General features: G+C 55.2%; 1 protein-coding gene across 1 annotated transcript; it reads right to left on the reverse strand.

Annotated features, from left to right (window-relative positions):
• Positions 1–4,379: 4,379 nt before the first annotated feature.
• Positions 4,380–18,060, reverse strand: TGM1 (transglutaminase 1). The gene is made up of 15 exons (XM_004283208.4): positions 17,901–18,060; positions 16,877–17,224; positions 16,540–16,728; positions 15,294–15,542; positions 14,781–14,899; positions 14,566–14,673; positions 13,945–14,119; positions 13,430–13,568; positions 13,199–13,302; positions 10,991–11,079; positions 10,326–10,479; positions 9,937–10,218; positions 9,639–9,799; positions 9,169–9,305; positions 4,380–4,771 (listed from the first exon to the last, which is right to left on the reverse strand). The coding sequence occupies exons 1-15, from the start codon at positions 17,917–17,919 to the stop codon at positions 4,558–4,560; spliced, it is 2,487 nt and encodes an 828-aa protein (XP_004283256.1). The 5' UTR covers positions 17,920–18,060; the 3' UTR covers positions 4,380–4,557.
• Between the last annotated feature and the right edge of the window lie 708 nt (positions 18,061–18,768).

An 18,768-nucleotide genomic window follows, 5' to 3' on the forward strand; every position in this document is an offset into this window, starting at 1 on the left:
TACTGAGCCCCCGCACCACAACTACCGCTCTAGGGCCTGCGTGCCGCAACTACTGAGCCCACGTGCCTAGAGTCCGTGCTCCACAACAAGAGAAGCCACCGCAATGAGAAGCCCGCACACCGCCACGAAGACTCAATGCAGCCAAAAATAAATTTAAAAAATTAAAACAAAACAAAACAAAAACGTAGTACAACTACTGGGACTTGCTCCATAAATTCAAGGAACAATTATAAGTTATATGTTGCAAATCGTTGCTTTTAACTTTGTAAGTAGCAAACATTTCTTGTGCAGCTCTGTGCTGGACCCTGTTCTAGGTTCTGGGTCACTGGTGTGAACAAGACAGATAAGCTCTTAAGGAGCTTACATTTTAGAGAAAAGAGACAGAATTTAATAAATAAACAAACACGCTGATGTTAAACAATAAGTGCTAGGTAGGATACGAAATAAAATAGGGTGATATACTTAAGAGACTGGAGGCGGCAAACTAGTCGGATTGATGGACAGGGAAGAGATCTATGGGGAGGTGATATCTGAGCTGAGACCTGAAAGACGGGGGCAGCCATGCCACCTGGAGGAAGGGTGCTCCTCCAGAAGGAAGGGCAGATGCCAAGTCTTAGATAGAAGGTTGGTGAGTTTGAGAAGCAGAAGGACTGTGGGGCTGAGGCAGCAGGGCCAGGGGCATGTGGTGGAGTTGAGGTTGGAGAGGGCTGCAGGGCCAGATAGATGAGGGTAAGACTTTGCATTGGTCCAAGGGTGATGGGAAAGCACTGGAAGTGTAGCCATAACATAAGCTGCTCCATTTTGAGCAGCAGAGATTTAAAAATTTACATGCATCTTCCCTTCCTACTGACCCTGGCATGTCTTAGAGCTATTTGGAGAATGACTAGCTGACTAGGGGACAATTAATCTTGCTTGCTTAAGAGTTCCAGGGACTGGGCTTAAAGATATGGGAGCAGACCGACCCTAGAGTAGAAGATCAAGATGTTGCTGACCAGAACACCACACAACCAGTTTATTATTTATTATTATTATTGGAGCTGACTGTGCTCTTCTGCACATAGGCCCCCCTCCTGTACACCCCTGGAACTCCCCTTTAAAACCTTTGTCCCCTAACCAGAAATTTGGAGGTTGGTTTTGGGACATTAGTCCACCATCTTCCCAGGTTGCTGGCCCCCTGAATAAAGCAGCCATACCCTTCCCAGCAACATTTGTCTCTTGTATATTGGCTTTCCAAGCAGCAAACAGCTGCTGTTTGGGCTCAGTACCAGCCTTATCTGGTTTTAAGCAGGAGAGTACCAGGATTTAATTTAGAGCTTAGAAAGCTCACTGGCTGTGTAGAAACTGGATTATTCAGGAACAAGAGTGGAAACACACCGGGAGGCTATGGCAGTTCCATAGGGAGAGAGCACAGTGACAGTGCAAGTGGAGAGAATGACAGATTCAGAGAGATTTTGGACATAGAACTCATAAGAAATACTGGTGGAGTGAATCTGGGAGGAGAGAAGAGGGAGGAATCAAGGGTGACTTGTAGGTTTTTGGCTGGAACAACTGGGTGATTATAGTAACAATGAGATGGGAGAAACTAGAGGAAGAAGAGTTTGGGGGTGGAATTAAGAGCTCTGTGGGGTCACTTTCAGTCTGAGATAAAATACAGGCTGTGGAGCCAGACTGCCCAGGTTCTAATCCTATTCTAGAGTGCTAAATGATTTTGATGGGTTCCCTAGCCCCTTGCCTCAGATTCTTCACCTGTAGAGGGGAAATTATAATACAGTGACCTTAGGAGGTCTTTGTGAAGATGACAGGTGTTATTATACATAAATAGATTAGTGCCAAATTCTTCACTCAGCAAGTATTTAGTGAGCATTTCTATGCAGTAAATTCTGAGCATACAACAGAGATCAAATCAGACAAAAATCACTGCTCTTGTGGAGTTTATATTCCACTTGGGGGAGGGGGGACACAATGAATAAATGCATTGTTAAAATATTGAATATGTTGGATGTGGATAAGTGTTATGCAGAAAAATAAAGCAGGGAAAAGTGGTCACGAGGAGAGGAGTGGGTTGCAATTTAAAATAGGGTGGCCAGAAAAGGCCGCATTAAGACAGTGATATTCGAGGATAGACTTCAAAGGAGGGGAGAGTGCCTGCCACATGGATATCAGAAGAAGAGTGTGCCAGGCAGGGGAAACTGTTAGTCCAAAGGCCAGGAGGTCAAGGCTTTGAGAAACACCAAGAAAGTGAAGCAGCCACGGCTGTTATTCTGCGAGAAGTGAGTAGCCACTGGGGAGTGTGAGCAGATCGGTGACATGATCTGACTGACATTTAAAAGCATCCCTCTGGCTGCCAAGTTGAGAATAGACAGGGCAGGGCAAAGGCTAGTGAGAGGACTGGGGCTTCAATCCAAGTGAGGGAGGATGGTGGCTTGGACTAGGATGGTGCAGTACTGGTAGAGAGAATTAGATAATAAATGATACAAAAAATTTAATGTATAGAACACCACATGGTAACATGTACTACAGAGAAAAAGAAAGAAAAAACGGAGACAGGAAACATAGAAGGTGTTGCAATTTTAAAATGGGATGGAAGAGAAGACCTTAAGATTGTGGCACTTAAGGAAGTCTTGAAGGAGAAGAGGGAGTGAGCCATGGGGCTATGTGGGGAAGAAGTCCTCAGGCAGAGCGCAGCCCTGCAGAGCCCCTGGAGCAGGAATGTGCCAGGCGCTGTCCGGGTAGGAAGGGGCCAGCGAGCTTGATGGACTGAGCTGGGGGAGGGGAAGGGGAGGGAGGGCGGAGTCACAGAGCACTGTAAGGACTTTGACTTTGGGGGAAGCCAGTGGAAGGTTTTATTTTTTTATTTTTATTTTTTTGCGGAACGCGGGCCTCTCAGTGTTGCGGCCTCTCCCATTGCGGAGCACAGGCTCCGGACGCGCAGGCTCAGCGGCCATGGCTCACGGGCCCAGCCGCTCTGCGGCATGTGGGATCTTCCGGGACAGGGGCACGAACCCATGTCCCCTGCATCGGCAGGCGGACTCTCAACCACTGCACCACCAGGGAAGCCCCAGTGGAAGGTTTTGAGCAGAAGATTGACATGATCTGGTTCACCTGCTCGTTCCAGCTGCTGTGTGAAGAACAGGGTATCAAAGGGCAAGAGTGGAAATGGGGAAATGATTAGGAAGGGGGTGCAACAGTCCAGCTGAGAGATGAAGGCAGCTCGGGCAGGATGGCACTTGTAGAGGAGATAAGGAGTGGTCAGATTCTAGACACCTATGAATGGGAGGTAGAACCAGCAAGATTTGCTGACAGATTGAATGTGGGATGTGAGAGAAAGAAAGGAGTTAAGGGTGACTCCAAGAGTTTGGGCCCAAGAAACTGGAAAGACGGAGGTACCATTTACTGATGCAGGGGAAGATGTAGGAGGATATAGGCTGGAGGGAGGCCAGGAGTCTGACCTTGGATGTGTTATACTTCGGGTGTCTTTGAGACATCCACATTGGACATCCACATTGTAGAGATACGGAGAAGGCAGTAAATATACAAATTTGAGGTTCAAGGAAAATATACAATTTTGGGAGCCAGCAGTCCTTAAAACCTCGAGTCTCGCAGAGCTCACCTTGACAGAGTGTAGCGGGATGAGAGAGAGCCTGGGGCAGAGGCCTGAGTCACCCCAACACTGGAGTCTGAGCCGAGGCGGAGGCCCCAGCTGAGGAAACTGAGAAGGATAGCCAGAGATCCAGGAGGACCAGGAGGGTGGCCTGGAAGCCTAGCCTACCATCCAGTCTCTAAACACGATGCTTTCAAAGACTATTTAATGCTGTAGGAAAATGCTCACCATAGGTCATTTGTGGGAGGGGGGCAGGGAAGCAGCATATGACACACAACGTTAAGTTACTTTCTGTACGTGGCGGGGCTTGAGGATTATTGTTATTTTCTGCTTTATAATTTTCTGTATCTTCTTAATGCTCAACCCTGAACACGTATTACTTCTGTAAAAATTCTTAGACGAGGATATTTGAAGATCAATATTAGAAAGTGGCTTCTGCTGCTCAGAGAGAACTCCAGCCTATTTCTACCTCAAACATGTGCCTACAGAAGGGACTTTAGGTTCTTCTTTCCCACAGGGGGTGCTGTGGAGGCGGCAGGGCACTGAGCCCAGGGAGCTTCCGAGGGCTTTGGTCAGCGGGTGAAGACTGGGCAGGTAAGCGCTGGAGGCTGTCCTGACGCCAAGCGGCCCCATCTCAAGAGCTGCTGAGTGGTACCACTGCTGACGTGCCAGCCATGCTTCTCAGAACTAGGGGCGTCAGAAATGCCAAGGGCATCCCCAGGATAGGCTGTGGGGCTCCTTGGCTCGGCATAGACTGACAGATGGACAGAACGGCAGCTTCATTGTAAAACAGTTTATTAGCATCTGTGCAAATGAGATCGGTTCCTCCCCAGATGTCCCGGTCTCCCCACCTGAGGCCCTGGGGAACCGCTCTGCAGCGGGCCCCTGTCTTGAGGCAATGCCCTTGCTCATCTGACTCCACTTGCATTGCTCCTGGCCCAGGGCTAAGCCCCACCTCAAGATGCAATAGGGATGGTCTCCTCTGAGCTACCGTTGCCTCTAGTATCTGAGGAGCCTCCGCCACCAGCGGCCAGGGCCACATCCACCTGGATGACCCCATGAACCTGGGAGAGTTGTGGGCTGTCCAAGCTGGCGATGAGCTGGCGGCAGCCTGGTCTCATAGGCACGAACGTCTGGCGCAGTGTCACTCTCTTGTTGCCCTCAATGTCCCTGTGGGCAGAGATAGGATCATGAGCCTGGGGTGACCGAGGGTGGAGTGGGGAGTAAGGGCTGATGGGGCAGGCAGGAAGGAAAGAGCGGCAGGTGGAGCCCTTCAGGCATTTCTGGGCTCAGCTGGAATCTCCACACCCGGAACAAAGCCTGAACCCCAAGGCCACCTCTGCAAGGCTAGATCAGTGGCCACCCACCCAGCTGCTGGAGCTGGAAATCTCAGCATCCAGGACTCCTCCCTCCCTGCTCTCACAAACATCCGGACAGAGACAGAGGCACTGCCTCCCCTCCTCTCCATGGCCAATGCTCCTGCCCCAACCAGGTCAGCCTCAATCCCCGTAGGGTTTCCAAGAACAAGGAAACTTCAAAGGGAGACTTTGGGGCTCAACACAGTATTGCCACATACTTTCAGGTTTGCCGAGGAAGAAAGTGGAAGAAAATTAATCATTCTCTGCTACGATCATATTTCAGCTTGTTATTAAAAAAAAAAAAAAGAACAGACAATTGGCATCTTTAAATTAAATTGACACACATTCGTGTGTGTGAGTGAGAGAGAAAGAAACACACATGCTGGTGTGCACACACACACTACAGTGTCTTTATTTTCTTCCTTCCCATGGACCTCTAGTCCCAGACCACCCGTCTGGGAATCACAATTTCACCAGCCTTCTAACTGGCCTCCTTGCCTCCCATCTCATTTTCCATTCTATTCTCCAAGCACTCAGAGATGAACTGAGCCCTTCACCGGCTTGGCTTCCTCAGTGTTTATGAGATAGATGAAACTGTAGCTCTCTAACCTGACACACAGGCTCACTCTGAGTCACCCTGCCTGCCTGCACCACCTCATCATCCCCCCATTCCTCCTGCCCGCCAGTCCCACTGAGCTCCTCCCCTTCCCTGAACTCACCTCTGTCTTCAAGCTTTGCCCCCAGGCTGCCTCCAGACCCAGCTCACAACTCCTCCTCAGTGAGGGCTCCCTGGAGCACCTCCTGCCCTCAGGAAAATGAATCTCACCCTTCTCTGAGCTCCTCCAGCAATCTGCACGTGTGCTTACACACTGACTGTGACTGCATTTATATCGCACCTTCTCACGCCTGTTAGCATCTGTCCTTTCCTGCCTCTGCCTTAAACTTTTACCTCTGTCCCCTGCTCAACCTGAGCCTGCCTTGGGGACTGCCTCTGGAGCCAGACTCTGTGCAAACACCACAGTCCTCCAAGAGAATGAGTCAACACCCCAACATTGAGGATGAGCTCTCCTTGGGGCAAAACAGCCTGCTTCCAAGGGGCGTCCCCGGACCACTCTGTACTCCTTCTTCTACCGTTGTTAACTGTGTGGTTTAGAACAAGGTACCAGTCATCCTCACTTTCTGGTGTAAAATGGAAGCGAATGTAAAATGCGGGGGTGGGATCAGATGGTCTTGAAGGTGCCTCCAAGCTCTATGAAGGTGGGAAGCAGGGGAGACAGGGAGACAGATATCTATAGCCTACCTGTTAGGTTATAGACTTAATTTCTAGACTTCCTATCATAATATACAACTTGAAATTAAGTCTAGGGACTTCCCTGGTGGCGCAGTGGTTAAGAATCTGCCTGCCAATGCAGGGGACACAGGTTCGAGCCCTGGTCCGGGAAGATCCCACATGCCGCGGAGCGACTAAGCCCATGCGCCACAACTACTGAGCCTGCGCTCTAGAGCCTGTGCGCCACAACTACTGAGCCCGTGTGCCTAGAGCCTGTGCTCTGCAACAAGAGAAGCCACTGCAACGAGAAGCCTGCGCACCACAACGAAGAGTGGCCCCCGCTCACTGCAAATAAAGAAAGCCCGCGCACAGCTGCGAAGGCCCAACACAGCCAAAAATAAATACATAAATAAATAAATTTATTTTAAAAAAAGAAAGAAAGAAATTAAGTCTATAACTTAGCAGGTAGGCTATACTCTGCCTGGTTACGAATCTGCACTTTTAATTTGTGCTCACTTTTCCATCGATGCAGGTTAAAGGTTGTTTAGGTTCAGATCAGCCTTCAAAAGTCTATTTAACCCATACTATGATTGAATTGTACTATTTCAGAGCCTAGCCTTTATTTATAACATTATATCCAAGAGAAAATGCTCTCCAGATTCCAGCTAGGGATGTCAAGATCTCTTCCTACCCTTAAGAGTAGGTCTCAAGAGTCAGGCGAGACCTTGGCTGTACCCCAGTTTGCCACTTTAAGCTGAGCACGTCAGCTGCTCATGTTGGAATGTGCCCGTAAGTGAGTGCAGGTAATAAAACCAACTCCCTGACAGGACATCAGAACTTAGACATCCAAATTAGCATTGTCCTTCAATTATGTACTGGTTCAACCCTGTTGAACATTTGAAAAAACTCCTCTCAGATTTTCCTTCACAGCCATTTAAAACCACACACACATCACACGCACCCGACTTGGGTGCGCACGCACACCCGGACAAGTCACTGCCCCTCCTGTACAGCCAAGCTTCAGTTCTGATCGAAGAGGGCATGATGACCCACCTTGTTCACTTACCTTATTAATTAAGTCTTAATTCTAAATGACTTGAGGCTGTTTCCCCAAAGTCAAATCCACCCCCTTAGAAGACCACCCTAAGGACATTCTAGAGAATATGATTCAGGCTCTGGGGGAAATTCCCGAGAAGGATTTGGAGCAGACTTCCAGCTTCCCCTGGTGACTGCTTTGGTGATGACAATAGCCATCTGAAGGAGTAAGTTCTGGAATGTTTATTAAGTGGCCACTCAGCAGGCTGGGTGGCACAATGGGGTTCCATGCCACAGGCTTGGATGCGCAGATGAGAGGGAAGTGATGCCCGTTTTGGAATCTAATATATCCGAGCCAGGAGCTCAGGGCTCTCAGCTGTCCTGGTGGCCCTGGCCTGGGCTCACAGCAGCTGAGGAGCCACAGGGTGTCCAAGGAGGACCTGCCTTGAGAAACTACCATCTAACCCTCTCACCTACCGATGGGAAGACTGAGACCTTTAAGTGGGGGGAGATTCGCACAAGCCCCACAGCTGAAGAGAGGAGCTGGGTCTCCATCACTCAGTGCAGCGGTCCTTTCCTTATTCCCAGGCAGGGGCAAGAATCAAAGATCTGGTGGGGCTGCTGAGGGGAGCCCCGCTCTGGGGAATCCCTCAGAACAGGTGAACCTCCCTCTGTCCGCTGCAGGTGAGAGACACCAGCAGGTGAGCTGTCTGGGAGTTCCAAGCTCCACTCTCTAAGCTGCCAGAGACCCTTTTAGGGCGACGGAAGGAGAGCACTCGTTTGTGATGTGTCCCATCATCCAGGGGGCCAGGCTGGGGCAAAGATCTGAACAGCAACCTTTTCAGCTTTGGCCTGTTGGGGAAAGCGGCAGCCACCACCAGGCAGAGCCGCCTGCTGCGTGTGGGGAGAGGGATGGGCAGGGTGGGCAGGGACCCTCTGCTTCCTCACCCAGCCCCTCCGAGCGCATGCTGTCACTGTCCTTCGGGAGCTCTTTGTCGAATGAGGAAAATTCCTGTCCCTGTCCCCAGAAGGCTGATCTTAGAAGTCAGCCTCTGGCCTGCTCTGCTTTCCCTCTGTGCTGTTCCTGCGTGCGTGGGTCTGCGTCAGAGATGGCAGCACAGGCCCAGGAACACGACTGTGGGCACTGGCCTGGCCCAGAGCCTCACGTGGCTCGGGATCAGGCCCCGGCAGGCTGGGTGAGGGCCCGAGGCACAGGGCTCTCGCCTTCGGAACTGCTGCTCGGCCCTCATGCCACCATGCCAGCAGCAAGCTTGAGAGCCTGTGCTCTCAGCAAAGCGGGAGGGGCAGAGCCTGCCCCTTAGGAGCTGTGAGACCCTGTGAGATGCGGCCACCAGCTGCCCCATCTGTAAAGGGGGGGGACAGCTACCAACAGAACACGAATGCTGTGCCGAGCACCATCCTGGGGGCTTTACGGGCAGCGTCTCTTCTGATCCTCAGAGCCAGGCTTATCGTTATGCCTACTTTACAGGTGAGAAAACTGAGGCACAGAGGAGATCAGTCACCTGCCCTGGGGCACACGGCCCAGGTGATGATCTCTAATGTACCTGAAGGGGTTTTTGTGATCTCCAAATGAACTTATATTCCTGAAAGTGCCTGCTCAACTGCTGAGTGCTGGGTGACAGTAGTGACGAGTTGCTAGGGATTCCTATGTGAGGTTTTAGCTCCCTAACGAGCCGGTGAGGCAGGGCGGGGACACCGCGGAGCACTGCCCACAGCAGGCCTTTTAAGTGCTGGGTGGGCTGAACTGAGTCAGGAGGTGCTGCTGGCGGGCCCCAAGCGACAGACCTTACCGTCCTGACCGAGAGAGGAAGCAAAGCTGGGACCCAGGCCGCCAGGAGGCAGGCAAGGGCAGCGGCAGGGGAAGGAGGAGGGGCCGGACTCACCCAGCGTTGAGGGTCTTGGGTCTCTGCAACCCGGAACCCTCGAGCCGGAAGACGACGTTGGTGAGGGTGATAGGCAGGGGGTTCTGGAAGACAATCTGGACCTCGCAATCCTGGCCAACCACGGCTGCTCGCAGTAACTGAGAGAAAAAGAGGCCCCCATCAGAGCCCCTGGCCGAACTCACGGGACCAGACGCTCCCCCAGAGAGGGAGAGCTCCTTCGAATCAAGACCGCCCTCATCCCACGTTTCTGCCCCCGAGAGAGAGCTCTCCCAAAGCCAGACAGGAAACTCCAACCCACTCTCCAGCTGCGGCCACCACAGAATCAGGGAAATGAGATCTGGTTTTCCAGAGGAGGAAACCGAAGCCCAGGAGCTCAGAGCCAGTCCCTGACCTCCTCCTGCCACGGCTCCTGGCCCAGTGCCCCCTCCCCTGGCCCTCCGATTTCCCCCTGCCCCAGCCAGCTGCTCTACCGTGAGGGTGAGGTCCGGGGTGCGCAGACGGAAGGTGTGCTGCTTGGCCAGCACCTGCGTGCTCTCCTTGACGTGGCCCGAGATGTTGAGCAGCATGGCCCCCTGGTCCACGAGGTGGACCCGGTACTCCTTATAGGCCACGGGCATGGCCGTGCGCTCCGCTGCGGGGGAAGAGGCATGGTGTCACTGAGGCCAGCTTCCCCAGACCCGGCATCCTGGGGTCTCCATGTCCCCAGCCCCGGGGTGCCCAGCCGTGGGGCGGCGGGGGAGGCGGCAGGGCTGGGGAAGAAGCACTTACAGGCCCCCGGCGCCAGCACCACTTCCTTCTTGCTTTCCTTGAAGACAGACCCAGAGACGCCGGTATAGTAGGTAACGGAGAGGTAGAGGTGCAGCTTCACAGTCCGGGGGCTGCTGCCGCAGTTGGTCAGCACCACGCAGATGGTCAGGTCCTGCCCCATCACTGCGTCCTGCGCCTCCACCTTCAGGGCCACGTCCTCAGCTGAGTCCCCGATGGCGTACACGTTGGGTTTGCTGCCGTGGGCGGCTGCGGTCTCCACTGCCTTCCGCTCTGCTTCTGAGCCTGGGGGTGGAGGGTCAATGGTGAGCCTACCACTGCTGCTGGCGTTGGCGAGTGCTTGGTGGGAACCCTTGGCGTGGTCGGAGCTGGCCAGGTTGGGGGGCTGGTACCTTCCGGGTGCTTATAGATGTGGGAGACCTCTTCCCGCATGTTGGAGCCGACGGCCTTCGTGACGACGAGCGAGCCGATGGCTTTCTCCTCCACGTACACGACCTTGAAACTGCCGTCACCTTGCCGCTGCCAGTAGATCTTGTCACTGTTCACCTGTTTGGGGCGTGTGTGGGGTGTGAGCCGGGAGTGAGTGAGCCAGAGGGTCTGAGGGTGGGCCTGACCCCCAGCTGCCTTCCCTGCATGCTAGGAGCTGCATGGAAGGCTAGATCCAAAGGTTGGGAGCTTCCTGGAAGAGCCAAACCGGGAGACTTTCCAAGCTGAGCCAGACAAGGCCAGAGAGGGGGGAAGAAACTGGTCTGGGAGGCCCCTTACGATGCATTCAACATTAATAACAGTAATCCCTTACGCTCGCTCGCTGACTCTACGACTTATAGAGCAGCTTCATACCCATTATTTCTTTTGATCCTGAGCACAGGAAGCATGGCAGCCATTATTATCCCCCTTTTAACAGCTGGGGAAACTAAGACTCATAGAATGAGTGACTTGCTCAAGGTCACACAGCTAGTCGGTCGGTGGTGAGGTCAGGACCAGAGAACCCAGGGCTAACACCAGTGCCCTGGTCTCCCCAGGCTGCCCACAAAGGCACCGGCCACACAGGCCTCACCTCAGCAAAAATGAAGGGTGTGTCATACTTCATGTAGACCAGGCCGTTCTTGACGGACTCCACAGAGCAGGGGCCACAGCAGAAGATGCCTAGGGGAGTAAGGGTAGCATGGGGGTGAGAGGTCCAAGGAGGCTGAGGGGGAACCCCCCACCCAGATCCTGGGCCCACCCATCCAGGCCCAGCGCCCACTGCCTGGGGTCAGCTCCCACCAGTCCAACTCAGGGAGGTTAAACAAAGGAATGCACACGTTCTATTTGGCCTCAGTCCTTGGTGGGGGATAGGGGGACAGGGACAACTGTGGGGACAGGCCTGCCTTGCTAATCAAATTGCTGGCATACTTCCTCTACTGGCTGAAGCTGCATGTCAGCTGTCTGTAACCCCCTGAGGTCAACAGCCATCCTACATCAAGACAAACCCAGAGCCCACCGTGGCTCTGCTTGCCGGCTGGGAGAGCAATGACATCACAGTCACCATTCCAGAAAGATCCAGAACAACCCTTCAGCTCTGCAGCCTACTGTGTCCTCTCTGTGGGGAGGTGAGAGGGGAGCTGGTGGGAAACAGAGTCTGTCCTCAGTGTGCTCGGGAGGGTTTTCTGGAAGACATGGGTTGATAGGGAGGAAGCTTGGCGGGAGAGGACACAGAACAGGAAGTGAGGGCCATCCAACAGGAGAGAATCTTAGAAAACACCTCGCACGATGGTCTCCTTTTGCACATGGGGAGACAGGCTCAGTGAGGCAAAGCAGATGCCAGGATCTCCCAAGACAGTTGGATACAGAGAGAAGGAAGGAGCTAATACTTAACTGAGTAGCTACAAAGCTGCAGCCATGCTGCTAGTCTACTATGACTTATCATTAGATCCTCCCAACCGCCCTGTATGGTATATATCATCCACATATTCCAAACAAGAACACCAAAACCTGAAGGTGCAAGGAACTTGCCCAAGATGACATATCTAAGAAGTGATCAAGCTAGAATCAAGCCCGGGTCTGGCTGGCCTCAGAGGCCCTGGCTGCCGCCCAGCCCACCACTTCCCAGAGTGGGGACGAGAACTCAGATCTCCCGGTGTCCTGCAGGCTGTTCCAGCGTCGCAGGCATCACTGGGGTTGCACAACTCAGGGGGCACCGTTCACAGAGATGACTGAGGGGGGAGGGGTCTGGCCAGAGACCAGAGGAGGAATGTAGGCTAGGGGAAGGCTATCTGACCCAGGGTGAGGAAGGGAGAGGTGGCAGGGGTTGGGGGGAGAGGCAACCGGTCCGGCAGGTGGGGCTGCCTGGGGCCAGAGTATTAAGGTGGGAAGGGTGTGCGGGACCTGTCTGAGAAGAGCACGGGAAGTCTAATTTTTGCAGAAATGTGCATTGTGGAAAAGAGACTAGTAGGTTATGTCATCAGTGATTACTTCTTAGGCTGGACTGTGTTACAGAAGCTCTTTTCTCCTTTGAGCCTATCTGAACCCTGATTTTTTCATACTACTCAGTGGAGCAGTGGAACAGATACGAGAGGAACTTGGTAAAAGTGAGAATATGTGTTGAAAGAGAAAGTCGGGGGCTGGGTCTGCTCTGCTGCTGACCTAATGCTCTGTGTCCTAGAGGAACTCCCAAACCCAGCTGATCTGCAACATCACCAGAACTTTCAAAAATACAGATTCCTAGAGTCTATTCCCTGAAGGTCCAACGTATCAGGTCTGGAGTAGGATATAGAAATTTCCTTGAAACAAAACGAAACAAACCACCTGAGAGAGGATAGGGAATTGTATACTTTATGCTATACAATTCTATCCTTTTTTTTTCCTTCCAAGCATGTTTTACTTAAAATAATGACTTTTTAAACTTTAAAAGAATATATATAAATAAAAGCGTCCTTCAATTAATTACCTCCAGGATATGTAAATAAAAAAGCAAGTGGGAATAGTGGATTTGTCAGGGGAGGGAAACCTCTCACTGAATTCTCTTGAATCCTTGGACTTTTGAGCCATCTGAGTGTAATAATCATTACAAATAAATAAAATTTAGGCAAATAGTTACGCAGAAAGGTAAAAATAAATGAAGGGCCACATGGTGATTTGCCCTGAGGAGTCTGTTTGAAGAACTGCGGGCTTAAAGGACCCGGCTCTAAGGCCCCGTCCGGGACGCTGGAGTTTGTTACCCTGGCTGGGGAGACAGGGAGGGGCCCCAAGTGGGGTTCAGGAGCCAGGCAGGGCCCCGCCTCACCGCTGCTGGTCTCCTGGGGTGTGGCGTCCACAACCTGCCATCCATCGAAGCCTGGGGGCAGATCCGGTCTCTTCATCCAACAGTCGTTCCACACGTGGAAGTTCCTGGATGGACATGGCCAGAGGGCTCCGTGAGCTGCCCACCCCCCAGGGCCTCCCCGGCATCCCCTTGGTGCCCAGGCCTTGGGTCACCAGTCCTCAGCAGGGAAGGGCAGGCCAGCCCCAGCCTCACCAGACGGAATCATGGTTCAGGTGCTCGAGTGGCTTCATGTTCTCGTCAAAGTAGATGTCCATGGTGAGGGACGTGTCTGTGTCATGCGCGGAATTGAAGTTGGTGATGGTACGGGTGGCCAGGCCCAGGCAGCGCAGCACTGTGGGGAAACCAGGATTGGGGGTTCAGGGCCCGGGGCCCGGGCAGGGATGGGGGGCAGGTGAGGCACGAGGTCAGGAGTAGCAAGGGGACAGGGGCAACTAGGTCAGGGGTCGCTAGGGTCAGGAGGGCACCGAGCCAGGGAGTGTTGGGGGTTAGGGGAATCCAGGCCACCGGCCTCGCCTTGTCCCTAACTGTCCCTTCTCCCCCCTCTCCTCTAGGCCCCTCTCGGTTGTTAACACTAAGGCCAGCCTACCAGCCACCCTGCCTGTTCCAACACTGTAGCCACAGCTGGGCTGGGCTCGTGAAGGCGGAGCCTGGCTTCCCTCCCTCCTTCGTGTAGGGCCCAGGCAGCTCCTGTCCCGTCCCTCCACTACCTGTAGTGGTCACGCCGGCGAAAACCCAGCACTGGCCGTACGGGACAGGGAAGCCGGTGCGTAGGTAGCTGAGTAGAATCTCCACGCTGCCCACCCACGCCGAGGGATTCGTGCCGCGGGAATATTCTCCAGACCAGTTCCCAATCAGGATGCCATTGTCATCCAAGGAGTTTACCTGCCCAGGACAGGACGGGGTGGGGCAGAGTTGGGGGAGAAGCTCAGGGCCTGCCGTGTGGCCCCCGGCCCAGCCTCTGACCCTGCAACCATCCCTCACCCCTAAAGGCTTCAGGGTCCAGTAGCAGCCTGAGCCCCTCTCACCACTCCCAGAGCTCTCTGCCCACTCCACCCCCCCACCCCCCCAACCCGTCCTGGTCTGACACATGAATGTGAATGCTGGGTGTGCCAAGTTTGGGGTTTGGCCCTACATTACGCAAGAGCTGGAACCGGAGCCAGGAAGGGGAACGCTGGGGGACAGGCGAGGGAGGGAAGAGGGGTGAGACCACTTCCCACAGTACCCTTTGCAAGAGCAGTGACAGAATCAGGAAGGGTAAGAGTGTGGGGTGGAGCAGGGGAGGCAGCAGGCAGACACATGGTAGGGCTCAGAGACGCGAGGGTGCTCACCATGGCGGAGACGACCCGGCAGACACTGATGGGGTCCCTGCGGCCTCCATATGGCATGCCCCGCCGGTCCAGGATGTACAGGCAGGCATCCAGCACCCCGTGGTCAAACTGGAGGGAGGAAGGGCAGAGGTGACCCCTAGGCCAACACCTGCTCCCCTACCCCGCCCCACCTGCCTCTAGTGCCCCTGAGTGCACGAGGCCCCAGCCAGCCGTACCTGGCCGTAGTTCCAGGTCCGCTCGCCAACCTGTGCTTCGGTCCCATAGTAAATTCTCCCACACTCGTTAAGCACGTACTCCTGCCGCCAGTCCTCACGGTCCACATACACGGTGTCCTCTGTGTTCCCAAAGCATATATGCCTGGTCCCCTCCAGCCCTCTCCCTGGGTCCCACCTGTCCCTGGGCTGATTCTGCAGGACTCATGACCGCAGAGGAAGAGCAGGAACGCCTCTAGCCTGACAGCACTCCTCCCAGGAAGGATGCAGTGAGCATGACAGAGATGATCAGAGGAGGGTGGCTGTAACCAGGGCCCTTCCCCAGGAGAGGTGAGACTGTGTGACCTTGGGCTGGTCACCTCTCTAGATCCTGGATCTAGGTCCCCTCACCTGGACAATGGGAGGCTGGCTTCTCCTAGGGCTAGGTACCCAGGCACGTAGCCAGACCCAGGAAAGGAAGCCCTGCCCTGCCCTCCCCTCCTCTCCATGCCTTGCTTCTGACTCCAGCAGGCTCACCTGGGCACCAGGGATTGAAGAGGATGTAGATCTCATTGCAGGGGTCAAAGGGCAACTGGAACTCGCCAGCTTCTGAGCATGTGCGGACCGTGAACTGAAACTTGCCGATGATGGCATTGGGGGAGGTGTGGACCTGTAGGTTCAGATTCTTCCCGCTGGACTTGGTCACCTGGGCGTTCCAGCCTCCACTGCCCCCCTGGCCCACTGGGATGATCACGTGGGTGCCCTTGCCCACCTCAGGGTTGTTTCCTGCAGTGGGGGAAGCATCGATTAGCTGCTGCAGCCTATGTGAAGGCGGGGGTGGGGGTGGGGGATGGTGCCTTGGACTTCTCGCAGCCCCACCCAGAAAGTGTATGAGCCAGTGAGTGTGTCCCTGAGTTGGACCATCGCCTGGGTCAATCTGAGAGCAGCTCTGTCCCCACCCAGTGTTTGCCCACATGTCAGGGCAGAGATCCAGTCCAACATCCCAAACCTGTTCCCTCTACACTTAACTCAGAGGCGACTAGAAGAGACCAGGTCACCGTCACGCTCTCCCTGCCTGACTGTTCCAGCACCTGGGCTGGAGGAGCAGAGCCACCCTGTCTGGGTCCAGTTGCCCCTCCTGCATGTGAAAGGGCAGTTCATATCCTGAAGTTCAACCCTGCCTGCTCCCTGGGGCTGCAGCTTCCAGAGCCCAGGGCATCCTTGCTGGAGGTGGTGGGGGTACCTGGGAAATTACAGGCTGGGGTGGGCAAGGCTAGGCCCTAATCAAAGGGTACGAGGGGTCGCCGGCCCCCTGCGGCAGCATAAGCACCGGCCTAGGCAGTCAGTAGCCACCAAGCAATGCAATGAGGGAGGCACCTGCCCTGGGCCATGGGGACAGAGAGACCGAGAGACACAGTGGGAGAGAGCGTGGAGCCACACCCTGAGGAAGGAGGGCAGACCCAGAAAGAAAGACACACAGAGGCAGAAACACTGAAGGGGATGCTGGGCCAAGCACCTGAAGAAAAAGAATTTTGAGACAGATGCTCCTGGAGGCTTGAAGAGGGTGAGCCTAGGAAAACAGACCCTCCCTGAGGCACCCCTGGGGACACACTTACATGCTTGCGCCTGCCTTATCATGTAGGGGCGAGGAGTGGGGTGAGTGAGGAGCCCAAAGCTGCCCCTTTGACCCCAATACCAGGGCAGGGAGCCCTGCTATGCAGCCCCCTACCCCCGCTCCACCCTGCCCAGGGCCTTCACCCCTCCCACTGCGGGCTCCACCGACCGATGAGCAGCTCCAGGGTGACACGATCGGATGAGTCATAGGGACGAGACAGGAAGAGGACCATGTGGAAAGGCTGCCCACGGCGGATAATCAGCTCATTGTACTCGAACTCGTCCGTGTGGTGCTCTTGGCGATTCTGGTCCGAGGGCGAACTCAGCAGATCCACACCAGTCACCACCAGCTTTCCCTCTGCAAGGCCAGAGCTCAGGTTCAGTGAAGCCCCGTGGGGAGTCCGGCCCTGCATCACTAGCCTCCCAGGCCCCCAGAGATGCCAGAATGAGTCTCAGGCCCATTAAAGCATTTTGGCTCTCAGATAACGTGGACAGGTGGGCCTCACCTTGGATGGTGTCGTCTCTAGCTGTGGTCACAGTGCTGCCCCGGGAGTCGGGTCTTCGACCCAGGGTGTTGGGTCTTCCACCCGGGGTGTCGGGTCTTCGATCCCTGGGGCTGGGCCTTCGAGGCCTGGAGTTAGAGCCGTGGTCTCCGCCGGGCTCAGGCCCCCAGTCTTCATCGACTGTATTCTGGCACGAGCAGCAGCCACAGCAGCGAGCCCAGAAGGGGCGGCCCCCGTGGCGAGCATGTCTGTCTGGCTCCGGCTCCGGCTCTGGAGAAGGTGTCACGAGGGGCTGCCAGGGGTTCCCGCCCCAGCGGCCCACATCTGAACGAGGACTGCCCGTCGTCGTGCCTGTGTGGACAAGGCAGGGAGGCTCTGAGCGCTCACACAGACCTCCTTTACCCCTACAGCATGCCCCAGTCAGCTCAGCCAGAAACCCTCCATCCAGAGAGCTGATTCAGTCCCAGCCAGATGACTGAGATGATCTGATCCTGACCCCGAGATTCCCTCAGACCCACCCAGAGACCTTCCCCAAAGACTCCTTTCAGACTCACTTAGAGAAACTTCCCACGTTACAGAGACGAGTCTCTCCCCTCTCACCCGCACATGGACATCCACCGAGCCAGATGCCCCATCCAGAAAGCTGCTCACGCACCTCTCCCAGGAGATGACGCTTGTCACACCCTCGAGGTGCAGCAGCTCAGACCATCCCGGGCCTGCTCCCTCCACCTGCCAGCTCCTTAGTCTAGAGCTCCAGAGCTGCCTGCCTCAAGGACCCATTTCTTAGGGGGAATCCCCCACCCAAGGCTCCTTGCGTTACACAGGCAAGTGACATTCACGACTTGGGCTCCTGACATATTCCCCACGGCTGGTCAAACACCCACGCGGAGCTGCCCGGAGGGGCTGGGCGGGGGCAGAGGTGCCCCGAGCCGGGCTTCCCAGGTGTAGAGTCTCGGTGTGTGGGGAGCAGCCTCACTGGGACCGACAGGCTCGGGCTGGCTCGCACCCCACCTGGCCGGGGACTCACCTGACGAAGGTGCTGGCATCTCTGGGTGGAACAGGTCGGGACTGATGGGACGGGACTGAGGCCGCCTCACGAATGGAAAGCGTGGGGCGGGCCGGTAAGTGGTTTATGAGGGGGGAGGGCGGGGCCAGGCTTCTGGGAAGAAGGCGAAGGAAGGTTGCTCCATCCTCGAGGGAGGAAGCCCAGACTCTGCGGGCTGTTTCCGAGGTAGGGGTGGGAAATGAGGCTAGGCCGCACCCTCTTTCCCCTTTCAAGGAGCCAGGAACCGACTGGAGGCGGGGTTGGGCCCGGGCTGGGGAGGGGGCGGGGGCGGGGTCTGTCAGGGCTGAAGTCGGAAGGCTTTGATGAGATCACACCGTCCGAGGGATGCTGACTCCTGCGAAACTGGGTGCATCAGAAGCACCTTCTCCTCGGTGGAGGAGGTTGCGACAAGTGTCATCTCCTGGGAGGGGTCCGTGAGCAGCTTTCTGGATGGGGCACCTGGCTTGGTGGATGTCCATGTGCGGGTGAGGGGGAAAGAATCGTCCCTGTAGTGTGGGAAGTTTCTCTAGCGCGATGGGGCAGGGAGGGTCCACCCACACTCTATCCAGCAGACTCGCTCTTCCCAAGCTCAGGCTGCCCACCTCTGTCCCTGTGAAACTGCCCACCGGCCTGGCTCTGGGACTCGTCCTGCCCAGGGAGCCCCCAGCATCCCAGGCTGGTACACACTGGTGACACCACCAGCCAGCCCCCACCATCCATCTGTCTGTCCCTCCTTCTTCCTCTAGCTAGGCCCCAGGCCCCAGCATGACTGAGCTGCCCCCTGCTTCCTGTGTCCCTCCAGGTTGGGGATTAGGGGGGGTCAGAGTAGAAGCAATCTCTTGTTTTCTGC

Source organism: Orcinus orca, chromosome 2 (assembly GCF_937001465.1).
Source record: "Orcinus orca chromosome 2, mOrcOrc1.1, whole genome shotgun sequence".
Classification (NCBI taxonomy): Eukaryota; Metazoa; Chordata; class Mammalia; order Artiodactyla; family Delphinidae; genus Orcinus; species Orcinus orca.

Excerpts from the sequence above, each read along its gene's own strand:
- TGM1 (XM_004283208.4), bottom strand. Across the intron at positions 14,900-15,293 it reads CTTCAATCCCTGGTGCCCAG|AGGACACCGTGTATGTGGAC; the intron begins GTGAGCCTGCTG and ends TTGGGAACACAG. Across the intron at positions 9,306-9,638 it reads CCCCGGACCTCACCCTCACG|TTACTGCGAGCAGCCGTGGT; the intron begins GTAGAGCAGCTG and ends TTTTTCTCTCAG.